The sequence below is a fragment of the Molossus molossus genome, unplaced genomic scaffold, assembly GCF_014108415.1.
Source record: "Molossus molossus isolate mMolMol1 unplaced genomic scaffold, mMolMol1.p scaffold_m16_p_11, whole genome shotgun sequence".
NCBI classification, from domain to species: Eukaryota; Metazoa; Chordata; class Mammalia; order Chiroptera; family Molossidae; genus Molossus; species Molossus molossus.
In genome coordinates this window covers 4,959,924-4,985,365 of record NW_023425346.1, presented here as the reverse complement: position 1 = coordinate 4,985,365, position 25,442 = coordinate 4,959,924, and the positions used below count along the sequence as shown (strand labels likewise).

The 25,442-nt window shown below is 46.5% G+C and overlaps 1 protein-coding gene across 2 annotated transcripts in view; it reads right to left on the bottom strand.

The window, feature by feature from the left end:
- Nucleotides 1–25,442, bottom strand: part of CNTNAP5 (contactin associated protein family member 5) — an 883,849-nt gene that overhangs the window by 394,385 nt on the left and 464,022 nt on the right. For both annotated transcript variants that reach the window (XM_036254192.1, XM_036254193.1), the window contains exons 9-10: nt 5,907–6,056; nt 3,028–3,199 (exon numbers count right to left, since the gene is read on the bottom strand). In XM_036254192.1, the coding sequence (XP_036110085.1) occupies nt 3,028–3,199; nt 5,907–6,056 (322 nt within the window). The remainder of the gene's footprint in view (nt 1–3,027; nt 3,200–5,906; nt 6,057–25,442) is intronic.

Sequence of the window (25,442 nt, the reverse complement as noted above, 5' to 3'; positions counted from 1 at the left end):
AAGGGGTTACAAGAGACACGTGTAGCTCCTGGGGAACAGGGGTTGGGGCATGGCTACATGAGATTGGAGGTCCTGCCGCAGAGGAGGGAGAGAGTTGTCCTTGCATCCTGGAGGTGTGTGTCCGCAGTGATTCCTCCAGGGTTCTCGGCCTTCTCTCCAACCTGGCCTTGACCGTGAGGCGCCGGGGCTCTGCAGATGGACTTCCGACAGCAGCCCTTCCTGCGGCCGGAGCTGTGCAGGCCAGTCACTGAGGTGCACATTGTTGGTGCAGGTCCTTGGTCCCTGGGACTTTTGCTCAAAGGATAATTCACTGTCCCCAGGGTGGTTTGTGAACTGGCCCAGGCTGGGTGGCGGAGCTGGGCATCATCTCAAAGGGCGCATGCTTGAAGGCCCCCATGGGAGAAGGCTCTTAGGATGTAAAAGCCCGTGTGTGGCTTCTGTGAGCGCAGCCTTGGTTTTCTCAGGCCTGGTTTCCCAGCACTGCCGCCAGGAGCCTTCCCAAGTGTCAGATGGCAGAATGGAGGGGAGCTGGGAAGTGTGGGTCCCTCTGCACTGCCCGTCAGGTTACTCTGGGGGGGGGCAGGGCAGCCGCTGTGAGGCCCGGGGGCCTGGGTCTCCACACCAGGCCGAGAGGAGACGGGGCCCAGAGAGGAGACACTCTTAGGCCACGTCCGAAGCTGCCCGCCACGGGCTCTCCAGATAGGACCACAGGTGAGGAAAGCAGACCCGTCCGCCAGACCTGGCCCCACCCTCCAGCGGCAAGTTCCTGGACGGCAGAGCCGAGCTTGCCTTCGAATGAGCTTTACACTAATTAACACGTTAAACACAGACCGCAAAACTCAGACACCACCTGCTCTCCAGGCCTTTCCCACACGTGTTTAAAGTAAGCTCAGGAGATAATGAGCGGAGCCGAGCCTTTAACCACGGCTCTCCTGTCCGTTAGAGACACCGTCTGGTCAATGAAGAAAAACATACCGTTTACCCACAAAAGTAAGCGCAATCCCTTATTATTAAACAATTAACCCAAACACAATTGTCTGTAATGCAATTACACGGACTACAGTCGCACAGAAGTAATGATGCCGTGTGGATAGCAATCACTTTCGTGTCAGCGGGAATGAGTGCGTCCTTGGTTAGAAACTGAGGTACGGTAGGGGACCCCTCCCGATACCTGTTTCCTCTACTGAGCTGCACTTTGCAAAGACTGTGCTGGCTGCCGACGTCGGATGCTTCACCGTCAGCATCAGTAAAGACCAGAAGTGCGGCAAGCACTCTGTGAAATGTATTTTATCCTCAGGTCTCTAAACTAGCAAATCCTAGCCAGGCACACCTGTTATTACCCAGATGTCGAGGAGAAAAAAGATAAAGTAGAAGAGCCAGGGGGTCTGTGTGAGTTGTTGACCGTCTCGTGTGTTGTAGGATTAACAGAAAGATTTTCATAGTTACACCAAAGTGCACGGTCATGCTGAGTGTCCGAGGGGCGTGATCTGTGTGGCGCATTCTGTGCCGCGCACTAGAAGGACCTTCTGCTCCTCACGGCTCCCTGCACTGGGACAGTCACCTCGGCGTCTGGGGTGGCTGGCTCTCCTTCAATCCAGCCGTCATACTGTTTCCCGAGTACCCTCTCCGTAGGCAGATCTGACTGCTTTCTTTCTAGTGTTGACCTAGAGCATGAAGACAACCCCTACGGCCAATCAGTGTTCTCCATGTCAGTACTGCCCAGTCTCCAGCCCTGGCCTGGCCTGCACCCCACTACAGTGACCTGCCATCTGCACGGAGCAGCATTCTGTACAATCTAAGATACTATTAATTAGAAGACATATCACAATTTTATATGCCAATGAGATAAGTCAGTGTTGCCAATTCAATGACTACCATCAACTCTAAAATGTATCCAAACTGTGCATATGTTAAGGTGAAAGATAGGTGTCTTGAACTGATGAAACACTTGCAAGCAAGACCCTCCCTGTGTCTACGCCAGTTCACATGCTGCATCCCGTCTGCTCATCTGGCCCCACCCCACCAGGTGTCTCTGTCCTACAGGATTCAGCTGGGGCACCACTTCCTGAAAACTTCACTGACCTCATTGTCTCGGGCCAGACCAAGTTACTGCTGCCATGTGTCCTAAGTAAATAAAATAGAATAAACACTTCTTGGCTAGTTATTGGACTCCATTTCACTGGCTGATTTATTCCCTGATGGAAACTGAGGAAAGACCCACAATGCATAGGCTTTCGTCTTACGTGTAGTGTTCACCCATGTAAGAGCGCATTTCAGTGAGGGCGAGTGGAGGCAGAGATATGGAGGAGGCAAGTGCTAGAGGAGAAACATGGGAATCGTGATGAACATGGCGAACATTCAGAGTCAATCTCTGTTAATGTTCTGCGGTGCATCCTTGAACCTAGAAACTTCCAATATAAGAGGAGTCAGACCTCAGGGGAAACAAAAAGAGACACTGATCCTCTACCAGATTTGCAGGTTGCAGAGTGACTATGTTGATTCTTTCTGTCCAGCGTCTAGTCACGTCTGGCTGAAGAAGAAATGGCTCAGAGACAGTGACAGCAAAAGCCAGGCACTCAGAAGTGTGTGTAAGTGGGATGCTGCCCAACCCCCTCCTCTAGGGGTCTCGGCGGGCCCGCTGCTCGTCCCCCGGGTGAGAGAGGGCACTCACTACTCTGAAGAATGAAAGGTTTTAGGAGAAAAGTGATTCCTCCCTCCTTTTTGCTTTACTCTTAAATTTAAAGTAATCAAATGGTGTTTATGCACAAAATTTTAATCCCTTCACAAATTTGTAGTTTGATTTAATTTGCATATCCCATTTACTGCAAGTCAACATGAAGTGAGACTTAACTAATTTAAACCATTTTTCTCTGGGTCTGCAATCCTTTCAGAAATATTTTCCATTAGGCGACTCCATTATGCCTAATGTGGCTAATGTCAGTGGATTAGAATTTTGCTTAAAGAAATGCATATTTAGAACAGCGAGAATGGAAGAGGGTGAGAGAACAGAGAAGAGACAATAATTACCTGTCTTTGATGCTACACAGATCAATGTGTAAATCACTAAAATTCCCCAGGGAACCTTGCTGAACTGAAATGAGGTCCTTGGGCTGGTTATCAATAAAGATGAGTCTCATGCAGCCTTGGAAAGCCTTAATAGGATTTAAGCATTGGGAAGCGCTGAGATTGTCAGGGCACCCTGTGGGACAGAGAGAAAAATGAAGAAGAACGCTGAAATGATCAGTCATTGCTTTGGCGACCTATCGATGGAAGACCTTGAGGTCTAATTATTGCGGTGATTTTTCATTCACAGCAGTGCACACAGTTTAGCTGTAAATCCTAGCATTTTCAGAGAAGGGACAGAATTGGTTCAAAAGGGGGCATACTCAATCACTGTACAGACCCACAAATAAATGTGTGGAAGGGAATACCAACACCATCACATGGATCTTATTCTTCATTTTTTCTCTTCATAAGCTACGTGTCATGCTTCTGCCTGGTACACTTCACCTGCCCCAAGAACGCAACCTGTTACCACTACTTGGGGACATTGGTGCTGTCTTGAAACACACCTCTAACTGCACAATTCAGTTCTGAATTACACTTTCAAAGGGCGTTGTGCAGCGGGCAAGGGTGGCAAAGTAATTATCTGGTTAATTGTTAGCATTAACAGGTTTAGTTCCTGACAAAGGTACATGTGGAAACACAGCGAGAATCTTGAAGTGATGGGCAAACCCAATCCAGACACTGTAGACACTGTAATGCATACAGTCACGAGGCTATAATAGCACGCGTGAAGGTTAGTACCACACCTTCTTTTAAAGGTGCCCTCTTAAAAACAATGCGCCATGCATATTCAGCACAGCCCGCAACCTGGGCATATGGACTCCGCATTAAGACAGGCAGAAAGCAAATAGGTGTATCAGTGTGTGAGCTCTTTATAAAGCCTATCTAATTGTTGTAATAGGTTCAGACCATATGGGAATGCAAGCTTGGAAACATGGCAATAACCCATAAATAACGGGGAATTATTTCAGCCATCGCTAATAGGCCCTCACTGCTGGGCTGAAGCCTGGCAGCTGGTTAACAGCTCACAAACACACACACTATAAAATGAAGAGAAATGTTACGGCTTCTAATTGAAGCTGCAGAGAGAATTTATGTCAGTTAACTATTATTACTCAAACTCGTTTTTCACCTTCCTTAAATTTACCGTCTACGTGTGGGGCATTTTTTAAAAGTCGTTCAAATCACCAATAGGTCCTCACTCTCTGAGCCCAGCACCCTTAAAGACCAATCTAAGGATACTTCTTCAACAGAGAGAGGGGCCATTTTACTTTGAGGCATTCGGGTGCTTAAATATGGTAATTATTGATCATTGCTTCTCATAGAAATAGATACAAGATTGCTTTTCTCTCTGTGTTGGAAGCATTGCATGTGATACAAAATTACCAGGATCTGGGATATATATCTTTGGGGCACCAGGACCTTCCTTCCACAGATTTTTTGCTACATTTTTAGTCTTTGCTTTGCTTGCTGTGCATTGGGGGGGACACGGATCTGGGGTGAATCCCAGCTCTACTAGTCACACAAAGTATTCCATCTAAGCAAACACCAGTCTTACTTTCTCTGAATCGGGGCTACTATTACCTGCTTCGGAAAGTTACTGCGTGCATGGACCCTACAGAGCATGGAAATGCTCCTTCTTAAAGGAGTGGTATGCACACATAGAGAAGATTGGGCGTGAAGGACGGAGCCCCTTTCCAGGGCCCCGACATCAGACCGCAAACAGATGGCTCCACACTGCTTCCCTCTTGGGACACCCCAATGTATATATTCCTCTTGTGTTTTAAAGTTTAACCCCATGTCACTGGTCTGAGAGAAGGGATTTGTAAATTCTATTAGAGATGGCACTTGATAATTTTGCACACAATTTATCTTCAGTCTCCTAATGGAAGAAAGATCGATGACCGTAGACCAGCCCCAGTCCATCCTATGTTTACAAAGTCAGCAGTCAGTCTGTCCATTCCTCGCCGGGTAGGAAGCCTTGAGCTCTGCATGTAGCCCTTGGCCTCAGGGAGCTCTCCCAGCCCTCGGCTGTGTTTCCCATGGCCCAGAGGCAGAGGTTCAGAGACCCCAGGTCTGGAGCGTTGCCAGGCAGCCACTGAGACCAACACTCCTTAGAGATTGCTTCTCAAATATAAACAAATGACCAGGACATTAGGAATCATTTTTCTTAATGAAGCACATTTCTTGAAAAAGATGAATAAAAAAATATATGCATCTATAAAAATGCAATCAGTGCCTAATTATATGTTGTTGTTGTTTTTACATGGACCTATTTACCCTGTGTTTTTGGAGTGAGAAATGATTCCAGGAGTATTGGAGAGGGTGGGGTCTTGGGCGGCTCTGAATGGAGATACATGTTCAGGGGCTTTGGAATTTGCCCCTCGTGGGTATTGGAGACTGGCACAGCAGAGCGCCAGAGCAGTAGCCTCGGTGGGTGAGCATCTCCTCACCTGCATACTTCCTCTTTCGGGCACTGCTGACTGCTGGTACTCTCTCCGAGTTTTCAGCTGAGTTTCCCCTTTCAAATGGGATCGCGGAGCTTGGCATGGCTATAAAAATCTCGCGTGGATGTTACGTAACAGCAGTCTCACAGCCGTAGTTCTTTTTCCCTCCGCACTGACCTAGATCATTTATATCTGCACAGCTGTGAGAGAGCTGGCTTCCCATCACTTTGGGCTTGGGGGGGAGTGTCTGCGCCTCTGTGTGTGTTTGGGGAGGGGTGCCTGTGTTTTGAAAGAGTGGTCTGATTAACAAAGAAAGAATCATCCTACTAAAACAATTGCCCAATACATTCTCCTTCCCTCTTTTATTTTCAACCTCCAAGCTGCGTAATTTACCTCCAAAGTAGTAGCTATTTCCAGAATAAATCTGTATCCGGGTGGTGTCCTGAGTGGGGGACGCAGCATCGTTATCCAGGGTGAGAGTGACGCGGGTCCTCCTGGCGTTGATGCTGACCGAATGCCACAGGCCATCGTTCAGGTCACTGCCTGCAAAGGAGACAGGAAGAGCAGGTGGAATGAATGGCCGGAGCCCCGGGGGGGGGGGTCCCCGTCCTCCCTGCTGTGGTCCCCAGCACTCTCAGATGGTCGCCACTCATCCTCTGCCCAAATCAACCCCTCAGCTGCTTCCCAAGAGGCACTTTTCTTTCTCGTTTTTCCGAGTAATTCTTTTCTTTTCAAGCGGCTGAACGTCAGCTCCTTGCTTGAACAACACATGGGAAAACACAGATTTGTATGTAAACTACAACCAAAGGCACGGAACCCATTAACTGATCTCTTGAGATATGACTACAGAGCAAAATGTTAAAAAGAAAACAGAAAACAAAAAAAACTGTCAAAATGTTCCTCGTGCTTTTTATCTCTGGGTGATCAGATTGCAGACAATTTTTGTTGTCTTACATTTTTCTACTAATGGCTTAGATCATTTTTTCAGAAAGAATAAAGTACATTTAAAGGCAAAGGAGAAGAGGGAAGCCGGAGGCCAGTGGCGTGCCGGGCAGAGGCAGTTTGCTGTTGAAGACAGATAACAGGCGAGTCAATGCCCTTCTCCCCGAACTCTCTGCGTGACACTGGCTACGTGAGCTCCCTTCAGGAAGCTTCGGTTTTATAGTCTGGAATATCGTCATTTGTACTCTGTGTCCTTGCTAAGGGGATCGCCTGTGATCCGGCAGGAACGTGCCTGGGGCAGCCAGAGGCAGAGTAGGTGTTGATTAAAATTTCATGTCTCCCTTGTTCTTTGGGCTCAGATATCTTGGGTGCACAATATATGGCTGGCTGACCTTCCAGAGGAAACTGTGCTCGAAATTAGCCATGAGGGTATTAGTTATTTCCTCCAAAAGTCTGTCATCTGTGATGGCTTTGTTGCTACAAAAGGGAAGAAAACAGTCCTGTAATGATCCCCGTCACAACGATGTGTCTGTGACAAGAGCAGAGGGCCACACATGCCTTTGCTCATTGGACATGTATCCTATCCCGCTGTGTGGTGGTAGTCTTCATCTACTGTGCCTCAGTTTCCTCTCCTGCAAATGGGGACAATGGTTACACGTAGAGGCTCTCGTGAGAACTACACAAGTTAGCCCAGCAGCACATTGTAAACAGTGAATAGCGTAGCATAAGGAAGCAGTGTTTGTCAAAACAAAGGGACAGAACAGCCGCTACAAGACGGGCACTGCACCGAGTGTGGACACGGACATCACATGGTCTCTCCTGGGGCAGGCTGTCGTTAAGGGAAGAGACGTATGCAAAGTGGATAAGAGCCCTGTCCTTTGAGTGCTCTGGGCTGGTGGGGTAGACAGTGAACACGTGCAGTTCTGGGGAACAGTCAATGTGGGGCAGTGAAGAAAGAAGAAATACCTAACCAACTGTGTGTGAGGATCCTGAAAAGGCTTCACAAGAGAGGTGGCAACAGTTTAGGGGTGCTTCGAAAAATGAGCAAGAGTTTGCTGCTCTGAGAGCAAGAATTCCAGGGGCCAGAGCCCAAAGAAGCAATGGCCCAGGGAGACGCGAGAGAGAGCACAGGAAGGCAGGTGAGAGGAGGAGCCCCACCCAGGGTCCTCGGGTGCCCGGCTAGGAAAGGCGTTTCCACGATGCCCTTCCACACAAGATTCTGCTGGGTGCTATACCCAAGCCAGCTCTATCAGAATCTCTGAGGATAGAGCCCTAGGCATCTGCATTTTCAAAAAGCCCCTAACCCCTGGTGATTCTAATATGGAGCCAGGAATGAAAATCACTGCTGTGGCCATGACAGACCATGAGTGGCTTCGGCGTGGGCGTGACTGGCTGGAGGTGCACATGCAGAGGCTCTGGTGGTGGATGATAGGAGCTGAGAGGGGACAGGGCTGGACGCAGCACTGGTGAGACTTACTGCTTACACAACCCCAGGAGGCCGGATGATGAGGTCTTAGCCAAGGCAACAACAGTGCAAATGGACAGTAAGGGGTGGATTAAGAGCTGCTCCTGGAGGTAGAGAGGTAAGACATGGTAGAGCTTCCTCGAGCATCCCCGAGAAACCATCGGGGAGGAATACTTGCAAAATCAGAGCAGAGGTCTGCAGGGCTCCTCAGAACAGCTACTGGCGTGCTTGTGCCCAGCCTTCGGGTGTCTCTCGAAGCAGCTCAGGGAGAGCATGGGACAAGGCTGCAGGCTCACCTCCATGGTAATGGGCAGCATGCCCCACCTGCTCAGAACAGCCCAGATAGAAGGCCCTCCTGTGTTTGCAGCCAGCTCCCTAGCAGCCAGTCTTTCCCACAGACCCAAATACTTGGGGGGTAAAGGGGAGAACTCAGAGGCTGCTCATCCTGGCCACCCACCTTCTCCTAAAGGCCAGAGCTTAGGTCCTAACCATAGGGATCCCTCTAATGAGATAGAGGCTCTGTCTGGTATTTCCTGGGGATACACATTTTAATTCTCAGGGATATTAGAGGACGTAGCCAGCTTCAGGTCTTCACATTTTAGCTTCATTTGCATAGTACATCTGGATAACATATAAGACTGCTTTTGCAGACTATCGACTCTTCAGGCTGGGAGTCAGTAAAGAGTTCAACAAATAGTGTGTAAATAGTCCCAAGGGGCCCAGCGCCCTGCTGGCATCAGGCACAGTAGGGAAGAAAGTGCACACAGAGGTCACAGGAAGTGTCTGTCTAATTGGAGATACATTCTCTAATTACCCTACAGATGGAAACAGCCGAAGAGCAGAACCTGCTCCGTGAGCTGGCAGGCCAGAGCACCAGGTGGCCGTCCCACTCTGGCTCTCTTCTCCTTCCCACATCACTATCCAGTTCTCCCTCTCTCTCTCTTTTTTTACTTTAAATTATTTTTTATTTTTTAATTACAGTTGACACACAATATTATATTAGTTTCCGGTGTACACCCCAGTGATAACACATTATATACCTTACTCAGAGATCATCTCTATAAATCTAGTATCCGACACCATACGTGTTTATCATAATGTTATTGAATCTATTCGCTGTGCTGTACATTACATCCCTGTGACTATTCTGTAACTACCAATTAGCACATCTTAATCCCATCCCGTTTCAACCATCTCCCCAACCCACCTTCCATCTGGCAACCATCAAAATGTTCTCTGTATCTATGAGTCTGTTTCTGTTTGACTTGTTCATTTATTTCATTTTTGTTTAAAGATTATATTGTCTATAGATATGTATAGATATTTATTACCATTTTAGTACCCTTGTTTTTTATATTATTTTATTCTTCTTAAAAAAGACCCTTGAACATTTCACGTAATACTGGTTGGTGGTAATGAAATCCTTCAGTTTCTTCTTGTCTGGGTAGTTCTTTATCTGTCCTTCAATTCTAAATGACAGCTTGGCTGAGTAGAGTAATCTTGGTTGTAGGTCCTTTCTTTTCATTACTTTGAATATTTCTTGTCAATGTCTTCTGGCCTGAAATGTTTCTGTTGAAAAACCAACTGGCAGTCTTATGGGAGCTCCCTTGTAAGTAACTAATGCTTTTCTCTTGCTCCTTTTAAGATCCTATTTTTGTCTGTAACTTTAGGCATTTTAATTAGGATGTGTCCTAGTGTGGGCCTCTTTGGGTTCATCTTGTTTGGGGCTCTCTGGGCTTCTTGGACTTGTGTGTCTAGTTTCTTCACCAGATTAAGAAAATTTCTTTGTCATTATTTTTTCACATAGGCTTTCAATCCCATGCGCTCGCTCTTCCGCTTCTGCACCTCCATGCTGTGCATGTTGGCACACTTGAAGGTCCCAGAGGCTCTTCAAACGACCCTCACTTTTTTTATTCTTTTTTCTTTTTGCTATTATGATTGGTGTTTTCTGCTTCCTTATCTTCCAAATCAATGGTTTGATCCTCTACTTCATCTACTCCATTGCTGATTCCTTATGTAGTCTTCATTTCAGCTAATGTATTATTCATTTCTGACTGGGTCTCTTTTATGTTTTCTAGTTCTATTTTTTGTTACCTATCTCTTTGTTGAAGTTCTCACTAAGTCATCTACTCTTCCCCTATATTCCTTGAGTATCCTTACAACCAGTGTTTTGAACTCTGCCTCTAGTAGACTGCTTGTCTCCATTTTGTTTAGTTCTTTTTCTGGAGTTTTGTTCTGTTTTTATCTGGGACATATTTCTTTGTTTCCTCATTTTGGCTGCCACCCTGTGTTTGTTTCTATGTATTAGGTAAAACTGTTATGTTTCTTGGGCTTGATAGAGTGGTCCTGTGTAGTACGTGTCTTGTAGGGTCCAGTGTTACAGCCTTCCCAATTACCCCAGCTAAGCATTCCAAGCATACCTCCCCCCACTGACACAGTGGGTTGTGTACACCATCCTGTTGTAGTTGAGCCTTGATTGCTGTTGACACATCAGTGGGAGGGATCTACCCTCAGAACAGTTGGCTTCAAGGACTGGCTTTGAGCACAGTGGAGGATCACCTCACTGAGCAGGACATACTTTAGTGGGGTTCCAGTGCCCCTTGGGCATGTTGCTTGTGGAAGTGGTTGGGTGTTTCTTCCATATGATCTAAAAATGTCCACTGTGTATGCCGGCTCTGGGTCCTCCTAGGAGGTGCAGATCAAGGTCAGCTACTGCCTGTGTTCTGCCTGAAGCCACCCAACATGAGCTAAAAAGCAATCTGCAGCCCAGCTGGTGTGGCTCAGTGGATTGAGCATTGTCCCATGAACTGAGAGGTTCCAGTTCAATTCCTGGTCAGGGTACATGCCCAGGTTGCAAGTTCAATCCCCAGTAGGGGATGTGCAGGAGGCAGCCAATCGATGTACCTCTCTCATATCCATGTTTCTCTCTCTCTCTTTCTCTCTCTAAAAAATCAATAAAAACATATTTAAAAAAAAAAAAAAAAAAGCAATCTGTAGAGGGCTGCTATTTATGCTGGACTTGGAGGTTGTTAGAAGCCAAATTGCAAACCAAGGCCGTTTACCACTACTACCCGCCCTGGGCCACTTAGTGAGAGGCGAGGGGTATGCTGAGGCCAGACGCTGCTTGTTTGAAAGATTCTGGAAACATCTGAAGCTTGAGTCAGGATAGGCCATTCATAAGGTGAAGCCACTGAAAACAGCTTAGGTGAGCCCTTAAGTTGAGTGGCGAAAGGTCTAGGGAATCACCAGGGTGGGGCAAACAATGTTAGCCAGGTCCTTGGAGATTTAGATAGGTTTCCTGCCTGCAGGCTCTATCAGGGGAGGACTCAGAGAAAAACACAATGGCCTTCATTAGCACTTCTGTCTGGTAAAAGCTGCCCACCAGCCCATGTCCTGATGCCAGGAAGTCAATTCCTCCCTGTCTGTCTCTGGTGCCTTTCAAGCTGCTGCCCCCATGATGGAGCCCAGAGGAAGCGAGTCTAAGTAAGTTGGTGCTTGGGCCCTTTAAGAGGAGCTGCCTGGGGCTCCAGAAACCTCAGCCTCACTTCCTGCTTGTTTTACAGCCAGAAGTGATAGGGATTTTCTTCCTGGCACTGGAACCCTGGACTGGGGGCCTGATGTGGGGCTGGAACCCCTTGCTCCTCAGGGGAGACCTCCCACAGCCGAAATGACCCTCCCAATTTTTAACCATCACAGATGTATGTGAGATAAGCCTATTACTTGTGTTTGCCCCTCCTACCGGTCTCAAGGTGGTTTTTTCTTTATATCCCTAGTTTCAGGACTTCTGTTCAGCTCGGTCTGGAATGACAGCTGTTCTGCAGCTTAGTTGTCGTTTGATGTGGTTGTGGGAGGAGGTGAGCCCTGCACTTACCTACCCTGCCGTCTTGATCAGAACTCCCTCACCTTCCATGTTTATCTTTAAAATCATCACTTAATGAGGTTTTGCTTCATTGCTTCTTTCTTTTTCCTTTTTTTCTCTTTGGTCTGTTTTTTCATCTGATTTGATCTCGGGGGCCCACCTGGTTTGCAGTCCCTGCAGGGGCAGCCTGTGCGGAATCTCAGCTCTTTAGAGGAGTTGATTAGCATAGGAGTTCCGGCTTCTGGCCACAGACAGGATCCCCTGGGGAGCTTCTGAAAAGACAGGCCCTGGGCCCCGAACCGGCTAATTGACGCAGACTTTGGGGTGGGCCCCTGGCCTCAGAAATTTCAAAGCTCCTCAGAGATTCAGTTGTGCACCTGTGATTAAGAACTACTCCATTAGAGCTTTCAGACAAGGAAGGAAAGAGACCAGGGAAGAGAAACAGACCAGCCTGGAGGACTGGCCGGGAAGTGGGCTCCAAGGCAAAGTGGCATTTTCCCTCTAAAACCCTGCTTTTTACGGGGTGCTTCTTTCCGATTCATTCTGTTAATGTCCCTAAATAATACGTTTAGTTTTTAAAAATTTTTTATTTATTGATTGAGTTTTAGAGAGAGATTTGCAAGGGAGAGGGAGAGAGAGATAGAAACATTGATGAGAGAGAATATTGATTGGTTGCCTCCTGCCTGCCCCCCACTCGGGATCGGCCCACAACCTGGGCCTGTGTCCCAACCGGGAATTGAACTGGTGACCTCTTGGTACATAGGTTGATGCTGAACCAAAGAGACACACCGGCCGGGCTCCAGTTTAGTTTTTTTATTTTTATTTTTATTAAGTTATTTTTGTTACAGATGTTCCCCCCCATTGACACCCTCCTCCCTATCCCCTCCCACCCCATCCCCAGTTTTCTTGTCTATGTTCATTCGTTATGCATATGTGCATATAAGTTCTGTGGTTTATCCCTTCCCCCCTCCCCCTTCTGAGGAATGTCAGCTGTACCCCACTTCTATGTCTCTGGGTCTATTTTGTTCATCAGTTTGTTTAATTCATTATATTCCAAAAATAAGTGAGATCATGTGATATTTGTCTTTCTCTGCTTGGCTTGTTTCACTTAGGATAATACTCTGCAGGTCCCTCCATGTCGTCTCAAAGGATAAGAGATCTCTCTTTCTTACAGCTGCATAGTATTCCATTGTGTACATGCACCATAGCTTTTTTATCCATTCGTCTACTGATGGACACTTGGGCTGTTCCCAGATCTTAGCAATTGTAAATAGTGCTGCTATGAACATGGGGGTACATATATTCTTTCTGATTGGTGTTTCAGGCTTCTTAGGGTATATTCCTAGAAGTGAGATCTCTGGGTGAAATGGCAATTCAATTTTTAATTTTTTTAGGAAACACCATAGTGTTTTCTATAGTAGCTGCACCAGTCTGCATTCCCACCAGCAGTGTACTAGAGTCCCCTTTTCTCCACACCCTTGCCAACACTTGTTGTTTGATGATTTGTTCATGGCGGTCATTCTGACAGGTGTGAGGTGATACCTCATAGTTGTTTTAATTAGCATCTCTCTGATGATTAGTGACCTTGAGCATTTTTTTATATGTCTCTTGGTCATTTGTATGTCCTGTTTGGATAGGTGTCTCTTTAGGTCCTCAGCCCATTTTTTAATTGGGTTCTTTGTCTTCCTTTTGTTGAGTTGTATGAGTCCATTAAGAATGGGTACAAGACAGGGACGTCCATTTTCGCCACACTTATTTAACATAGTATTGGAAGTCTTAGCCACAACAATTAGAAAAGAGGAAAAAATAAAAGGGATCCAAATTGGAAAGGAGGAAGTGAAACTGTTATTATTTGCAGATGACATGATATTATACATGGAAAACCCTAAAGACTCCATCAAAAATTTATTAGACTTAATAAGTGAATTTGACAAAGTAGCAGGATACAAAATTAATGTCAAGAAATTGATGGCATTCCTATACACCAACAATGAACTCACAGAAAGAGAAACTAAAAAAAACAATTCCATTTGCCATTGTGGCAAAAAAAAAAAATGATACCTAGGAATGAACTTAACCAAAGAAGTAAAGGATCTCTTCAAAGAAAACTACAGGTCATTGAAAAAAGAAATAGAGGAAGTTATAAAAAAGTGGAAGCATATACTTTGTTCATGGTTTGGAAGAACTAACATCATTAAAATGTCCTACTACCCAAAACTATATATTGATTCAGTGCAATCCCCATCAAAATACCAATGATATACTTCACAGAACTAGAACAAATACTCCAAAAGTTTATATGGAGCCGGAAAAAAACCCCGAATAGCCATAGCAATCTTGAAAAAGAAGAACAAAGTAGGAGGGATCACATTACCAGACAGCAGGTAATACTACAAAGCCACTGTAATCAAAACAGCCTGGTACTGGCACAAGAACAGGCAGATAGATCAACAAAACAAAATAGAGAACCCAGAAATTGACCTAAGACAATATACTCAGTTAATATTTGACAAAGGTGGCAAGAGCATACAGTGGAGTCAAAATAGCCTCTTTAATAGTGTTGAGAAAATTGGACAGCTACATTAAAAAAATAAATAAAATTAGAGCACCAACTTACACCATACACAGGAATATACTCAAAATGGATAAAAGATTTAAATGTGACTCGTGAATCCATAAAAATCCTAGAATAAAATGTAGGCAACAAAATTTCAGACATCATACGCAGCAGAAATTTCATTGATACATCACCTAAGGCAACAGAAACAAAGGAAAAAATGAACACATGGAACTACATCAAACTGAAAAGCTTCTGCACAGTGAAAGAAACAAATATCAAAATGGAAAGGGAACCCACTATATGGGGGAACACAGTTGCCAATGATACATCCGATAAGGGGTTAATTTCCAAAATATATAGAGTGCTCATACAAGTCAAGTTTAGTTTTTAAGAACACTCTTTTGAAGGTCCAGGTTTAAGTGCTATTAATTGTTCGCAAATGAGGAAAAATCAATTTTATCTGGTAGCTTTTCTCCCAAAATCACTATCTTATAAATGTCTCTAGAAAAAAAGAAAAATCGAAGTTTTCAGCTCGAGAACAGGAAGCAGTGCCCCGGAGGCCAGGCACACGTCCTGGAGCACAGCCTCCGGCAAGAAGAGAAGGTGTTTGTGGGGCATTCACAGGGTTTAGGAGCTGCAGCTTAAACGCTGGGACTTGGCTTCTGAAAAGACTATTAGATGATGGCAAAAATAACGTTTTTAAGGTTTAAAGTGCTGTCAAATATTATTTGCCATCTCCCAGATTGGCAAAGAAAAAAAGCTGATTATACTCAAAGTTTGTGGATAAATAGACAAGCAGGAAATTTGTCACGTTGCTGGTAGCAGAGGTTTCTACATTCTTTCGGGAAGGCAATATACCAATACGTGTCAAAAACCCCAAAATGTCATACATCATTTCCCGTGAATCTTATTCTAAAGAACTAATCCTAAAATAATAACAAAGCTATAGCCAAGATTTATGGTGAAGATAATTCATGACATCATTGTTGATAATAGCAACATTTTACAACTGCCAATATTTCTAATAATAATAGATCAGTCAAATCAAATATGGTATATTCAATGTTATGGAATACAGTATAGTCATTCAAAATCATAATGTCTAAGAATGCTAATATCTGATAAGTGAGAACCTCTGGCTAATAGCATAGATAATGTAATTCACATTTTGTTAAACATTACTACAAATAAAAATACTGGAATAACACTGAATGATAGAATCACAGATTTTTTTTTTTCTGTCCTTATACAGACTACTAGAATTTTCAAAGTTTCTGTAAAAAATGTACAACGTTTAAAATTCCTTTTAAGAACTGACAGACTGAACTGAGATAAAGCTAGGAACGAAAGTTTCCCTCTTCTCCACTTTCTTGCTCTCACTGGACAAAGCAGAAGGTCCCAGGCCCCCGAATCCCTCCAAGGATGCATAGACAAGCTCCCTTATGGATGGGGTAAGCAGGCTGCTCTGTGCTTGCTCAAGAACAAAACCAAGACTAAAATTAAATCAAGCACGTTTTCATTGCTGCCACTGAACTACATGTGAGCTCTAGAAACACAGCCCAAGAGTTAACCGTAGCTAATAGTACGCACTACCAATACTGAGCATCTGCAATGTGCCAAGTACTTAAATACATAGTTTCTAATTCTCACAATAATCCTGGGGAGAAAGCCGTATTGCCCTCAGGTTAGAGAAGCTAAAAGAGAAAGTCACGGAAGCCATCCAGGGTCATATGACAACTTGGAGGCTGAGCCACAATTCAGAGGGAGGTGCCAGGCACCCGGGCGGAGCTCCTGGCTGTCTCCACACCCCAAAGCTAACACTGCCCTTCTCCAGGGATCCTGAGATGTGCAATTACCTCTGCAAAGTTCCTGCTCCAGGAACCTCCGCAAAGTTCTACTTTCTGCTGCCAAATTCATCCTCCCTTCCTCCCTTTCTTCCTTTCTCTTTCTCTCTCTCTCTCTTTCTCTTTCTATTTTTGGAATAGCCTCATTGACATAAAATTCACATACCATACAACCCATTATTTTAAATGTACAGTGTAATAATTTTCAGAGTTAGGCAATCATTGCAGGGATTCATTTTAAAACATTTTATAATCCTCAAAAAGAAATGCTAAGCCACAGAGCCAGCATCCCCCACCTCCACTAATCAACCACTAATCTAATTTCTGTCTCTGTGGATTTGCCTATTCTGGAGATTTCATTTAAATGAAATCATACATTACGTTTCCTTTTGTGACTGGCTTCTTCTGCTTAGCATAATGTTTTCAGGGTTCATCTATGTTGAAGCCTGTGTGAGTACATGTGTATGGCTGAATGACATTCTATTGTATGGATATGGCGCGTTTGTTTATCCATTCACCAGTTGATGAGCATTTGGGCTCTTTCCACTTGGAAGGTCTATGACCAATGCTGCTGTGAGCATTTGTGTCAACATTTCTGCATGGACCTGTGTCCAGTTCTCTTCAGTGTGCACCTGGAGTGCACTGCGGATCCACATGTCTACTCCATCCTCGACCATCTAACAACTGCCAGAGGTTTGCAAAGTGGTCAGCCCTTTTATATTCTGACAGCCAACTGTGTTCAAATCCCAGTCTTTCCCTTTTGTGGATCTCCTAGATTCTAAGAAGAACTTTAGTAAGGTTCAAGGGTGTTTCTCAGAAAGTCTACTTGGGTCTGACTTGGAATTCTAGCCAATTGTATTGCTTTGATTTAATTTATTAGATAAATGATATTATGGAACATTTGCCTTTTTTATACTTTTTGTAATGAGAACTTTACAACAATTTACATTCACGTTTGAGGAAACTGAGACTCAGAGAGGTTAAGTGACATCCGAAAGCCCTAAACTATCTTATTGGAGTAAGGTTTTCCCTAAAAGCGGAGTTTCCTAACATCAGCACTGGGTATTTGGGACCTGATCATTTTTGGTGGTCGTAGGGTGTCCCAAGAGGCATGCACTGTTTTGCAGAATCCTTGACTCACTCAATGCTAATAGCAGGTCCCCATCCTCAGCACTGAAAATGCCGCCAGACATCACCAAAGCTCCCTGAGTGGGGGTGGGATAAGGGGAGGTTGGGACGGGTGGGGATGAAGGACGCCCCTGGGTTTGGAACCAGTGGGTTAAAGGAACCCACTGGAGGTTGCAGAGCCTTGGCACTGTCTCTCTCTGTGTCTCTGTCTCTCTCTGTGTCTCTGTCTCTCTCTGTGTCTCTGTCTCTCTCTGTGTCTCTGTCTCTCTCTGTGTCTCTGTCTCTCTTTTTCAGTCAAATTCCTAACAGATCTTTGCATTTCAACCTTCACCTTGTTTCAATGTCTTTCTTTGTGGTTGAAGACAGAACCTTGGGCATTGAATGGCTGTCCCAGGACCTCTCAGCATCCATCACTGAATGACACATGGACACACAAAGCTACAGCCCAGGCCGGAGCAGAGGCCTTGAAGAGTCTACTTCCAGCCCTGGAAATAACTTGACACACATTTCTTCGATGACATTATTCACCTGTTAGCTCTGCCACTTATAATTTCTGGCAATAGAGACACATTTCTTAATCTCTCTATATCTGCTTTCTCATCTGTGAAGTAGAGACAGGCTTGTTTGCCCCGCTTAACTGTACAGTTTCTAGGCTTTGTCTTCTGTGGAAAACCCAAGGCACCTGCTTTTCCCATAACCCGTCAAGCCGACCTTTACTTCCTAGTTCAAAGGTAGTTTCAATTTTTGAGAGAACTAAGTGGGGTTATATAAATAATTGAATAAGGCAGTCTGAAAATGTCAACTGCGTCATAAAAGAGCATATTACAATTACTAGTACCATTATGCTATAATTTAGATAACGAGTTCTGTTACTCTTGGAAACCACTAGTCCATAAATTAGTAACATTCTTTTAACCCTTTCCTAAGTATATTAAATAGAATTCACCTATTTCTTCCATTCTCTCTCTAACTTTTATTGTATCCCTTATCCGTGCAGCTGTGGATTTCCGTGACGGCTCCCCTCTTCCCAGCCTCGTCGGGCTTCAGGCCGCCTTGTTAGATTGAACTAAGAGCAGCTATTGCCATCCTCACAGCAGATATCCCTCCGTGGGCCCCGGCCCCGAGAAGGATGCTCACGCCGCTTCTCCGACAATCCGTGCCTTCTGCAGCCAAGCCCTGCACTCTGAATCCCGTCCCAATACGCTACACAAATGCATTCCTCGGGAGAGGCCAGTGTGCACGACCTTCTCCAGTCCAACGCTCGGGGCTGGCTGCCGCTTCCGCTCCCTGCCCCTGCACCTCCGGGGCTCCTAGCTTTCCTCAGTCCAGCCTCCTCTCCCTGGCCCATCGCCCAGCCTCCTCTCCCTGGCCCAACGCCCAGCCTCTCCCCGGCGCTCCTTTCCCCAAGAACAGAAAGCATATATATATATGTATATATAATTTTCTAGAACAGTCACCTAGCACAGTCAAAGGCATATAAAAAGTGCTGAAAGACTGAATGAATACGTTAATAAAGGTGTGGCGCAGTGGTTGAGCAGGGACGCATGCACCAAGAGGTCACCAGTCAGGGCACATGCCCAGGCTGTGGGTCTGATCCCTAGGGGGGCATGCAGGAGGCAGCCAGTCCATGTTCTCGCTCATTGATGTTTTTATCTCTCTCTATCTCTCTCTCTCCTTTCCTCTCTCTCTAAAACCAATAAAAAAAATTAGAAAGAAAGTTAATAAACCATTCAATGAAAGAAGAGGACTGTCCTTGACCAGAACAGGACATAGTGATTCCTCCTGCAACATTCCCGTAACATCTGCTATTGATCTATACACTTAGTTCATATCATTTGCTGCCTTGTAGTAGTCGTTAACAGCTCACTTCTGCCAGTCCTATCTCCCCGGTGCGACTGTGAGTTCCTGGGGTCGGAGCGTGATTTGGTGGCCAACCCAGGGTCAGCGGGCGCACCGCCTCTCCCAGCGCGCGTGATGCTGAAGCGAAGCGTCAGCAGAGCCTGCCGCAGCACGGACGTAAATCCAGACAACCCTCTCCACGTCCTAGGATCCGGCTCAGACGTCAAGGTAACCCAGGTCCTCAACACCCTTGGTCAGCACATAAGAGCAAAGCAGCTGGGTCTGCGTCCACTGGCGTCAGACAGGACATGAGACCTCTCTGTGTTGGTGGTGAAGGGGATGAGGTGCTCAGCTCAGACACCCAGGTGATTAAAATGTAGCTCAACCCCAGAGGCAGAGTTCTGGACACCCTTAAGGACACAGCCCAGACTGGAGCCCTGACAAAAACTGCTGCGTCTTTCATCTGCCGGCCGTGCCGTCTGTGACCCAGGTATCTTCAGCCATCTGTGGGTTCTTGCCCTTCTGGGTCTCCTCCTATGTCTCTCCTCTAACTGGAGGGCACCTGTCAGTTCTTCTCTGTTTGGCCAAATTCTACTCATGTTTGAAAAGCAAGTTATGTGTTTCTCACTCCTAAGAAGCCTCCGCTTTCCCACCCATGCTGGTACCTCCCCTGGGAGCTCCCCCAGTATCCTGACAGGTGTCCTATCTCATTATGAAGGCCCACCTGCTGCCCCTCCCAACAGTGCACAGGAGCCCCTGCAGGCCAGCCTCCGTCCCCAGCACAAAGTGGACACTCAACAACCTCCTGCGTTAATGGCGGCTACGTGAATTAGATGAGAGGATTATCAAAGTGGAAACTATCGAGATCAAAGGAGGTGATTGCGGATGTGTCTGTCGGATCATTCTGCCATAATGATAGCGATCTAGAGCCTTTGGCTTGTCTTTGCATTGAGTGGTGAAGAGCAAAGCGTAAGTGAGATCAAATGCTTCCTTCGCCAGGACGCAGACCTGGGGAGGTGGAAGATTCCCAGGACGTCACCACTTGGGTAGACCTTCCCAGTCTTTGCTCGATATCTTGAAGCTCAGCACCTGCTTCTCTCAGTTTCCCGCTAACGGAGTACGTTACACTCCCATCTTCGGACGCTCAGACTGTCCTCGCTGGACAGTTGTCGGTGACGGCCCTAGCCTCGCGGTTGCCTCACATCCAGCCTCGCCGCGGGATCTCTCATCCACGTGGTCTCAGCTGACGCACAGAGGCATCAATGACAATTTAATTGACGCAGAGGATGAAGTTCACAAAGTTATCATTGTTTACCTGACGTGCAGATGGTGTCTAGATACAAATGGCTTGTATGCAAAGGGGCTGTATTTGGGGAGCAGCTCTATAATCGCAGGGCTTTAGACTAAAGCCATCTGGCCACTAGTATTAATCAGGTTGATGCTTCTCTCCCTGGAGCTGCAGCTCTGCTAGCCCCCCAGCTCTGGGAGCTCTGCGGGCCATTTTCTAATTAACACTCCTGGACAGCTCATGGCTTGGTTCGGCAGTTCTGCAGCACTGAATTATAACACGAGCGCTTGTTACAGATCACTATTCATTCTTTTTTCACTGTTAAAATGTTATCTTTTAGAATGTTTTGGAGGTCAGTTCTACTAGGTAATTCATTCCGACAGCAGCTCACAATGCGGTAAAGAGCTACTGGAGACCTGTATAAGCTGGTGCTGCATTAGGCCTCGGGCCAGCGTGTCTATCGAGGCAGACAGTGTTCTCATTCCCACGGATCTGTGCACCCTCATGGTGAGAGGGGCACTGAACACCAATCACATCGACAGATGATTACTAAGCATTGTTATGGGCTGGGCTGTGCCCGCCTCTATGCTGACATCTGGACCCCCAGCACCAGAGATGGACCCCCAGGACCAGAGATGGACCCCCAGCACCAGAGATGGACCCCCAGCACCAGAGATGGACCCCCAGGACCAGAGATGGACCCCCAGCACCAGAGATGGACCCCCAGCACCATAGATGGATTCCCCAGCACCAGAGATGGACCCCTAGGACCAGAGACAGACCCCAACACCAGAGATGGACCCCCAGCACCAGAGACGGACCCCCAGGACCAGAGATGGACCCCCAGCACCAGAGATGGACCTCCAGCACCAGAGACAAACCCCCAGCACCAGAAACGGATCCCCAGCACCAGAGACGGACCCCCAGCACCATAGACGGACCCCCAGCACCAGAGAACTGCATGCATTTGGAGCCAAGACCTTTAAGAGGTAATTAAGGTAAAATGAGATTGTATGAATGGACCCATATCCAATATGCTTGGCTTCCTCACAAGAGAATATGCGGAAACAGATGGGCACAGAGGGAAGACCCTGTGAAGACACAGGAAGGAGACGGTCCTCCCCAAGCCAGGAGAGAGCCCTCAGAACTCAACCCTCCTGACAACTTGGTCTTGGAATTCCAGGCTCAAAAGCTGTGAGAAAATAGATTTCTAAATCACCTGGTCTGAACTGTTTAGCATGGCAGTTAGCAAACTAGTACTTACATATACACACATACTTCGGTTCAATGCTCCAAACAAAGAGCTCCCGAAGACTGGGTAACAGGGCCGCTGGCCTGCTATGGGTAGGGTTCTTGAGAGAAAAAAGTTGAGACAAATTCTGAGAGATAAGTGGGACCATGTGACCACAGCTGTAGAATGATTTATTTACTGAAACCCAACAGCCATCAGATAAATACCCTTTAGGCTGCTGACTAGTGTTATGTGCTTAGGGTTTCAACCCCTCTCCAGCTAGGGAAAGAACAAGTCGCCTACTGGGCACAGAACATTAACGACTGCCTGGAACAAACTGTTTAATTGCTATTTTTGGATAGACTTCTCTAATTCTTACTATTCAAAGAACTACAGCAATACTGAGAAATTATAGTGTTTGAGGAAATAGGATGAGTTTTCAAACGCGATTGCTTGTTCCTGCTAGGAATTGAATGGGCTGAGCTGAGCTGATCTCCTCGATCAGCCAGGTGCCTCAGCTGGGACCTTTCCCGTGGCATCTTGCTGGTTCCCGGTCTTGGCTAGTGGTGTTTCTTTGGCCTAGGAACTCTGTTCGGTGCCCGGTGACTGCTTTCTCCTTCTCAGAAGCATTAGCGGTGCCCCGCCGCCTGCGGGAGGGTCTGTGTGGGGCTGTTCGGTTCCATCTTGCGGGCTGCGCTGACTTACGCCGAGTCTCATTCCTAAATGCTGAAAACCCCACCTGGGACTGACGCCCGTCAGGGTATCAAAGCCGCATGTTGTGAAGCTGGAAGATCGGAACAGAATATTCTCCAGTGAAGGACCAGAAGCCGTTTCTCCGCCATTCGGTCTCATTGTGCTGGTTCTGCTTCCCTCAGAGACAAACACATCGGCCCTCACCTGTGAGAACGCACGTGCCTCGTCTAAGGTCCCTTATTATGACTCTGCCTTGTTTCCTCTCCACGTAACGTGCTCTAGGACCTCTGTCAGTCCAGTAACCTCTTACCAACCCCCAGAGTCAGACGGGGGTGGGGAGTTAGTGTGATTTGACGAAGGTTACACACACACACACAAAAGGCAGATTTTAAACTGTGGCACCCACCCTGTAGTAGTCACAATTTTGGGAGCTGGAAAACATGACCTCTGACCTTTGGCAGGAGCTTGGCCCTGAGTAACCCTAATTAAGGTCACTTACTGTACGCCAGGTTAACAGTTCTCTCGAAGATAAGGAACAGGGTTGGCCTACTGTTTTCCTTTAGCAACTCATGGAAAGGTCTAGAAGGAAGTTCAGCAAGTCTAGACCAACCCCCTCCTTCGGCAGTGAGGCTAACAGAACACAGCCCCTCCCGCCTCTCTGCACACCTCCAGTCATGGTCTGAACCCTAAGCCAGGGGCAGGCTCGACCCAGATTGCTTCAGCGGGGTGCTGGCTTCTTTTCTTTATTTTTTTTTTAGAGCGAGTGGAAGGGAGGGAGGGAGAGAGAGAGAAGCATCTATGTGAGAGAGACACATCAGTTGTGCCTCCTGCACAACCCTGACTGGGTCTGGGGATCGAATCTGAACGCTGGTACCTGCCCCAGACCAGAATGGGACCCATGCCCTCAGCCTGCGGGCGAAGCTCTAACCGCTGAGCTGCCCGGCTGGGGCTAAGGGCGTCGCCGTTTGTGAGAAGGGCTGTGGGAAAAAGCAGGCTTTTGTGTTTAGAGACGGAGCCCCTGCCTCTCTCGTGCTGTTCTCATTCCCAGCATCTTCCCATCGGAGACATAAAAATAACTTCAAATGTAGATCACTTTCCACATAATTATAGTAGTGCCAGCTTCTCCTTCAGCTTACTTAACGTTTTATACGAACTAAAAACACTCTGCCCTGGTTCTCCGCAGACACAAACCAGGCGGCCTCCTTCACTTTTATCAAATTTCCTGCTTTTTCGGTAATTCAGGTTAGTTTGGATAATAGCAATCTCCACTCTAAGCTTTTTTTTTTTTAATATTATTTTTCTTTATTGATTTTAGAGAGAAAGGAAGGGAGAGGGAGACAGAGATAGAAACATCGGTGAGAAAGAACATTGATTGGCTGCCTCCTGCATGCCCCTCACTGGGGATTGGGCTCACAACCCGGGCATGTGCCCCGACTGGGAATTGAACCCACAACCTCTTAGTACATGGTGCGATGCTCAGCCACTGAGCCACACCAGTGGGCCACTTTAAGCATCTTTTAAAGAGTCTTTAAAACAGCAGGCATTTCCTTTACTAAAAACAGAAATGGTACCTGTTGTTCAATGAACTAGTGGAGACTTGAGAGACAGAGTCCCCATGACACAGGGCACCCAAGGAGACATGCTACAGAAGGAGATTTGAGAGGCACATCGTAGGAAAACCAGATGCGGGGCCATTAGTTGAAGGTTTGCCTACAGGGCAGCTCTGATTCCTGAGCGGGGAACAGGCAAGGCTCCCCATGCAGGGGGCTCCTCCTGGTACCCTTGCTCTTGCGCAGCCCCGGATGTCCCTGTGGCGAGGACACAGGGGTGATGGGAGTGGGAAAGACTGTGCCACAGAGGCCGACATCGTGCTAGTGCCCCAGGGCGCTCAGATCCTCAGTGCTTAGGGGAACCCTTCCCATGGAATCCACACCAAGCATTTACAGGGCGTTAGGGAGTCTGTCACACACACTGACTACATGTCGGTGGGTGTGAGTATGTGTGTGTGCATAGGTGTGTGTGTGCATATGTGTGTTGACCTATAGATGTGTATGACTTACTTCATAGCAGCACACAGCAGCCTTAGTTAATGTTGCCTGCAGTCTGAAAGAACGATTTCTCCATCTGTATGAATGCAGTAACCTCAAGGATCTGTCAGTAATCCAACCACCGGGTAACAGACCTGTTTCGGGAAAACTTAACTTTTGATCATAAATAGCCTATGTTCATTGATAGCCTACTGTGCATTTGGCTGTAAGTCTTTCATTCAAAGCAGGATTTTTTTATGTTGGAATTATTTAAGCAACTGACAATATAAAAACATGAATATGGGTGGCAGCAAAATACAATGTAAAGACCATGAACGTGGGCCCAGCCGGTGTGGCTCAATGGCTGAGCGTCAACCCATGCACCAAGAGGTCGCTGGTTCGATTCCCGGTCAGGGCACATTCCCAGGTTTTGGGCCCAATTGGCATGCAGGAGGCGGCCAGTTGATGTTCTCTCTTATTGATGTTTCTATGTCTCTCTCCCTCTCTCTTCTTTCTCTAAAATAAATAAATAAAGCCAATACTATCTCAAGTACCTGGGAAACAAGTTTCCTCAGAAATGTAAGGGAGCCCTGGACAGTTTGGCTCAGCGGTTAGAGTGTCGGCCTGCAGTCCAGAGAGACCCGGGTTCGGTTCCTGCTAAGGTCATGTACCTCGGTTGTATTTTGTCTCTGGCCCTGGTTGGGTTATGCGGGTGGCAGCCACTCGATGTGTCCCTTTCACGTCGATGTTTCTCTCTCTCTCTCTTCCTCTCTCTCCCTCCCACTCTGTCTGAATAAAGAATGGAAAAATGTCCTCAGGTGAAAAAAAAAAAAAGAAGAAATGTAAGGGAAAAGAAAGCTGTGTTTGTTTGTTTACTTTTGTGTCTTTTTCCCCCTAATGTAGAAAAATGCCAGGAGGAACAAAACCTTGATCCATTTCAGAGAAACATGAAAGAAGTTCAGATTTTCCAAAATGGAGAACAGACTCAAGCAGGAGCCTCCCGAGACGAACTTCAGGAGGTCATAGCACACTGACGACCTCCTCTCTGGTTTT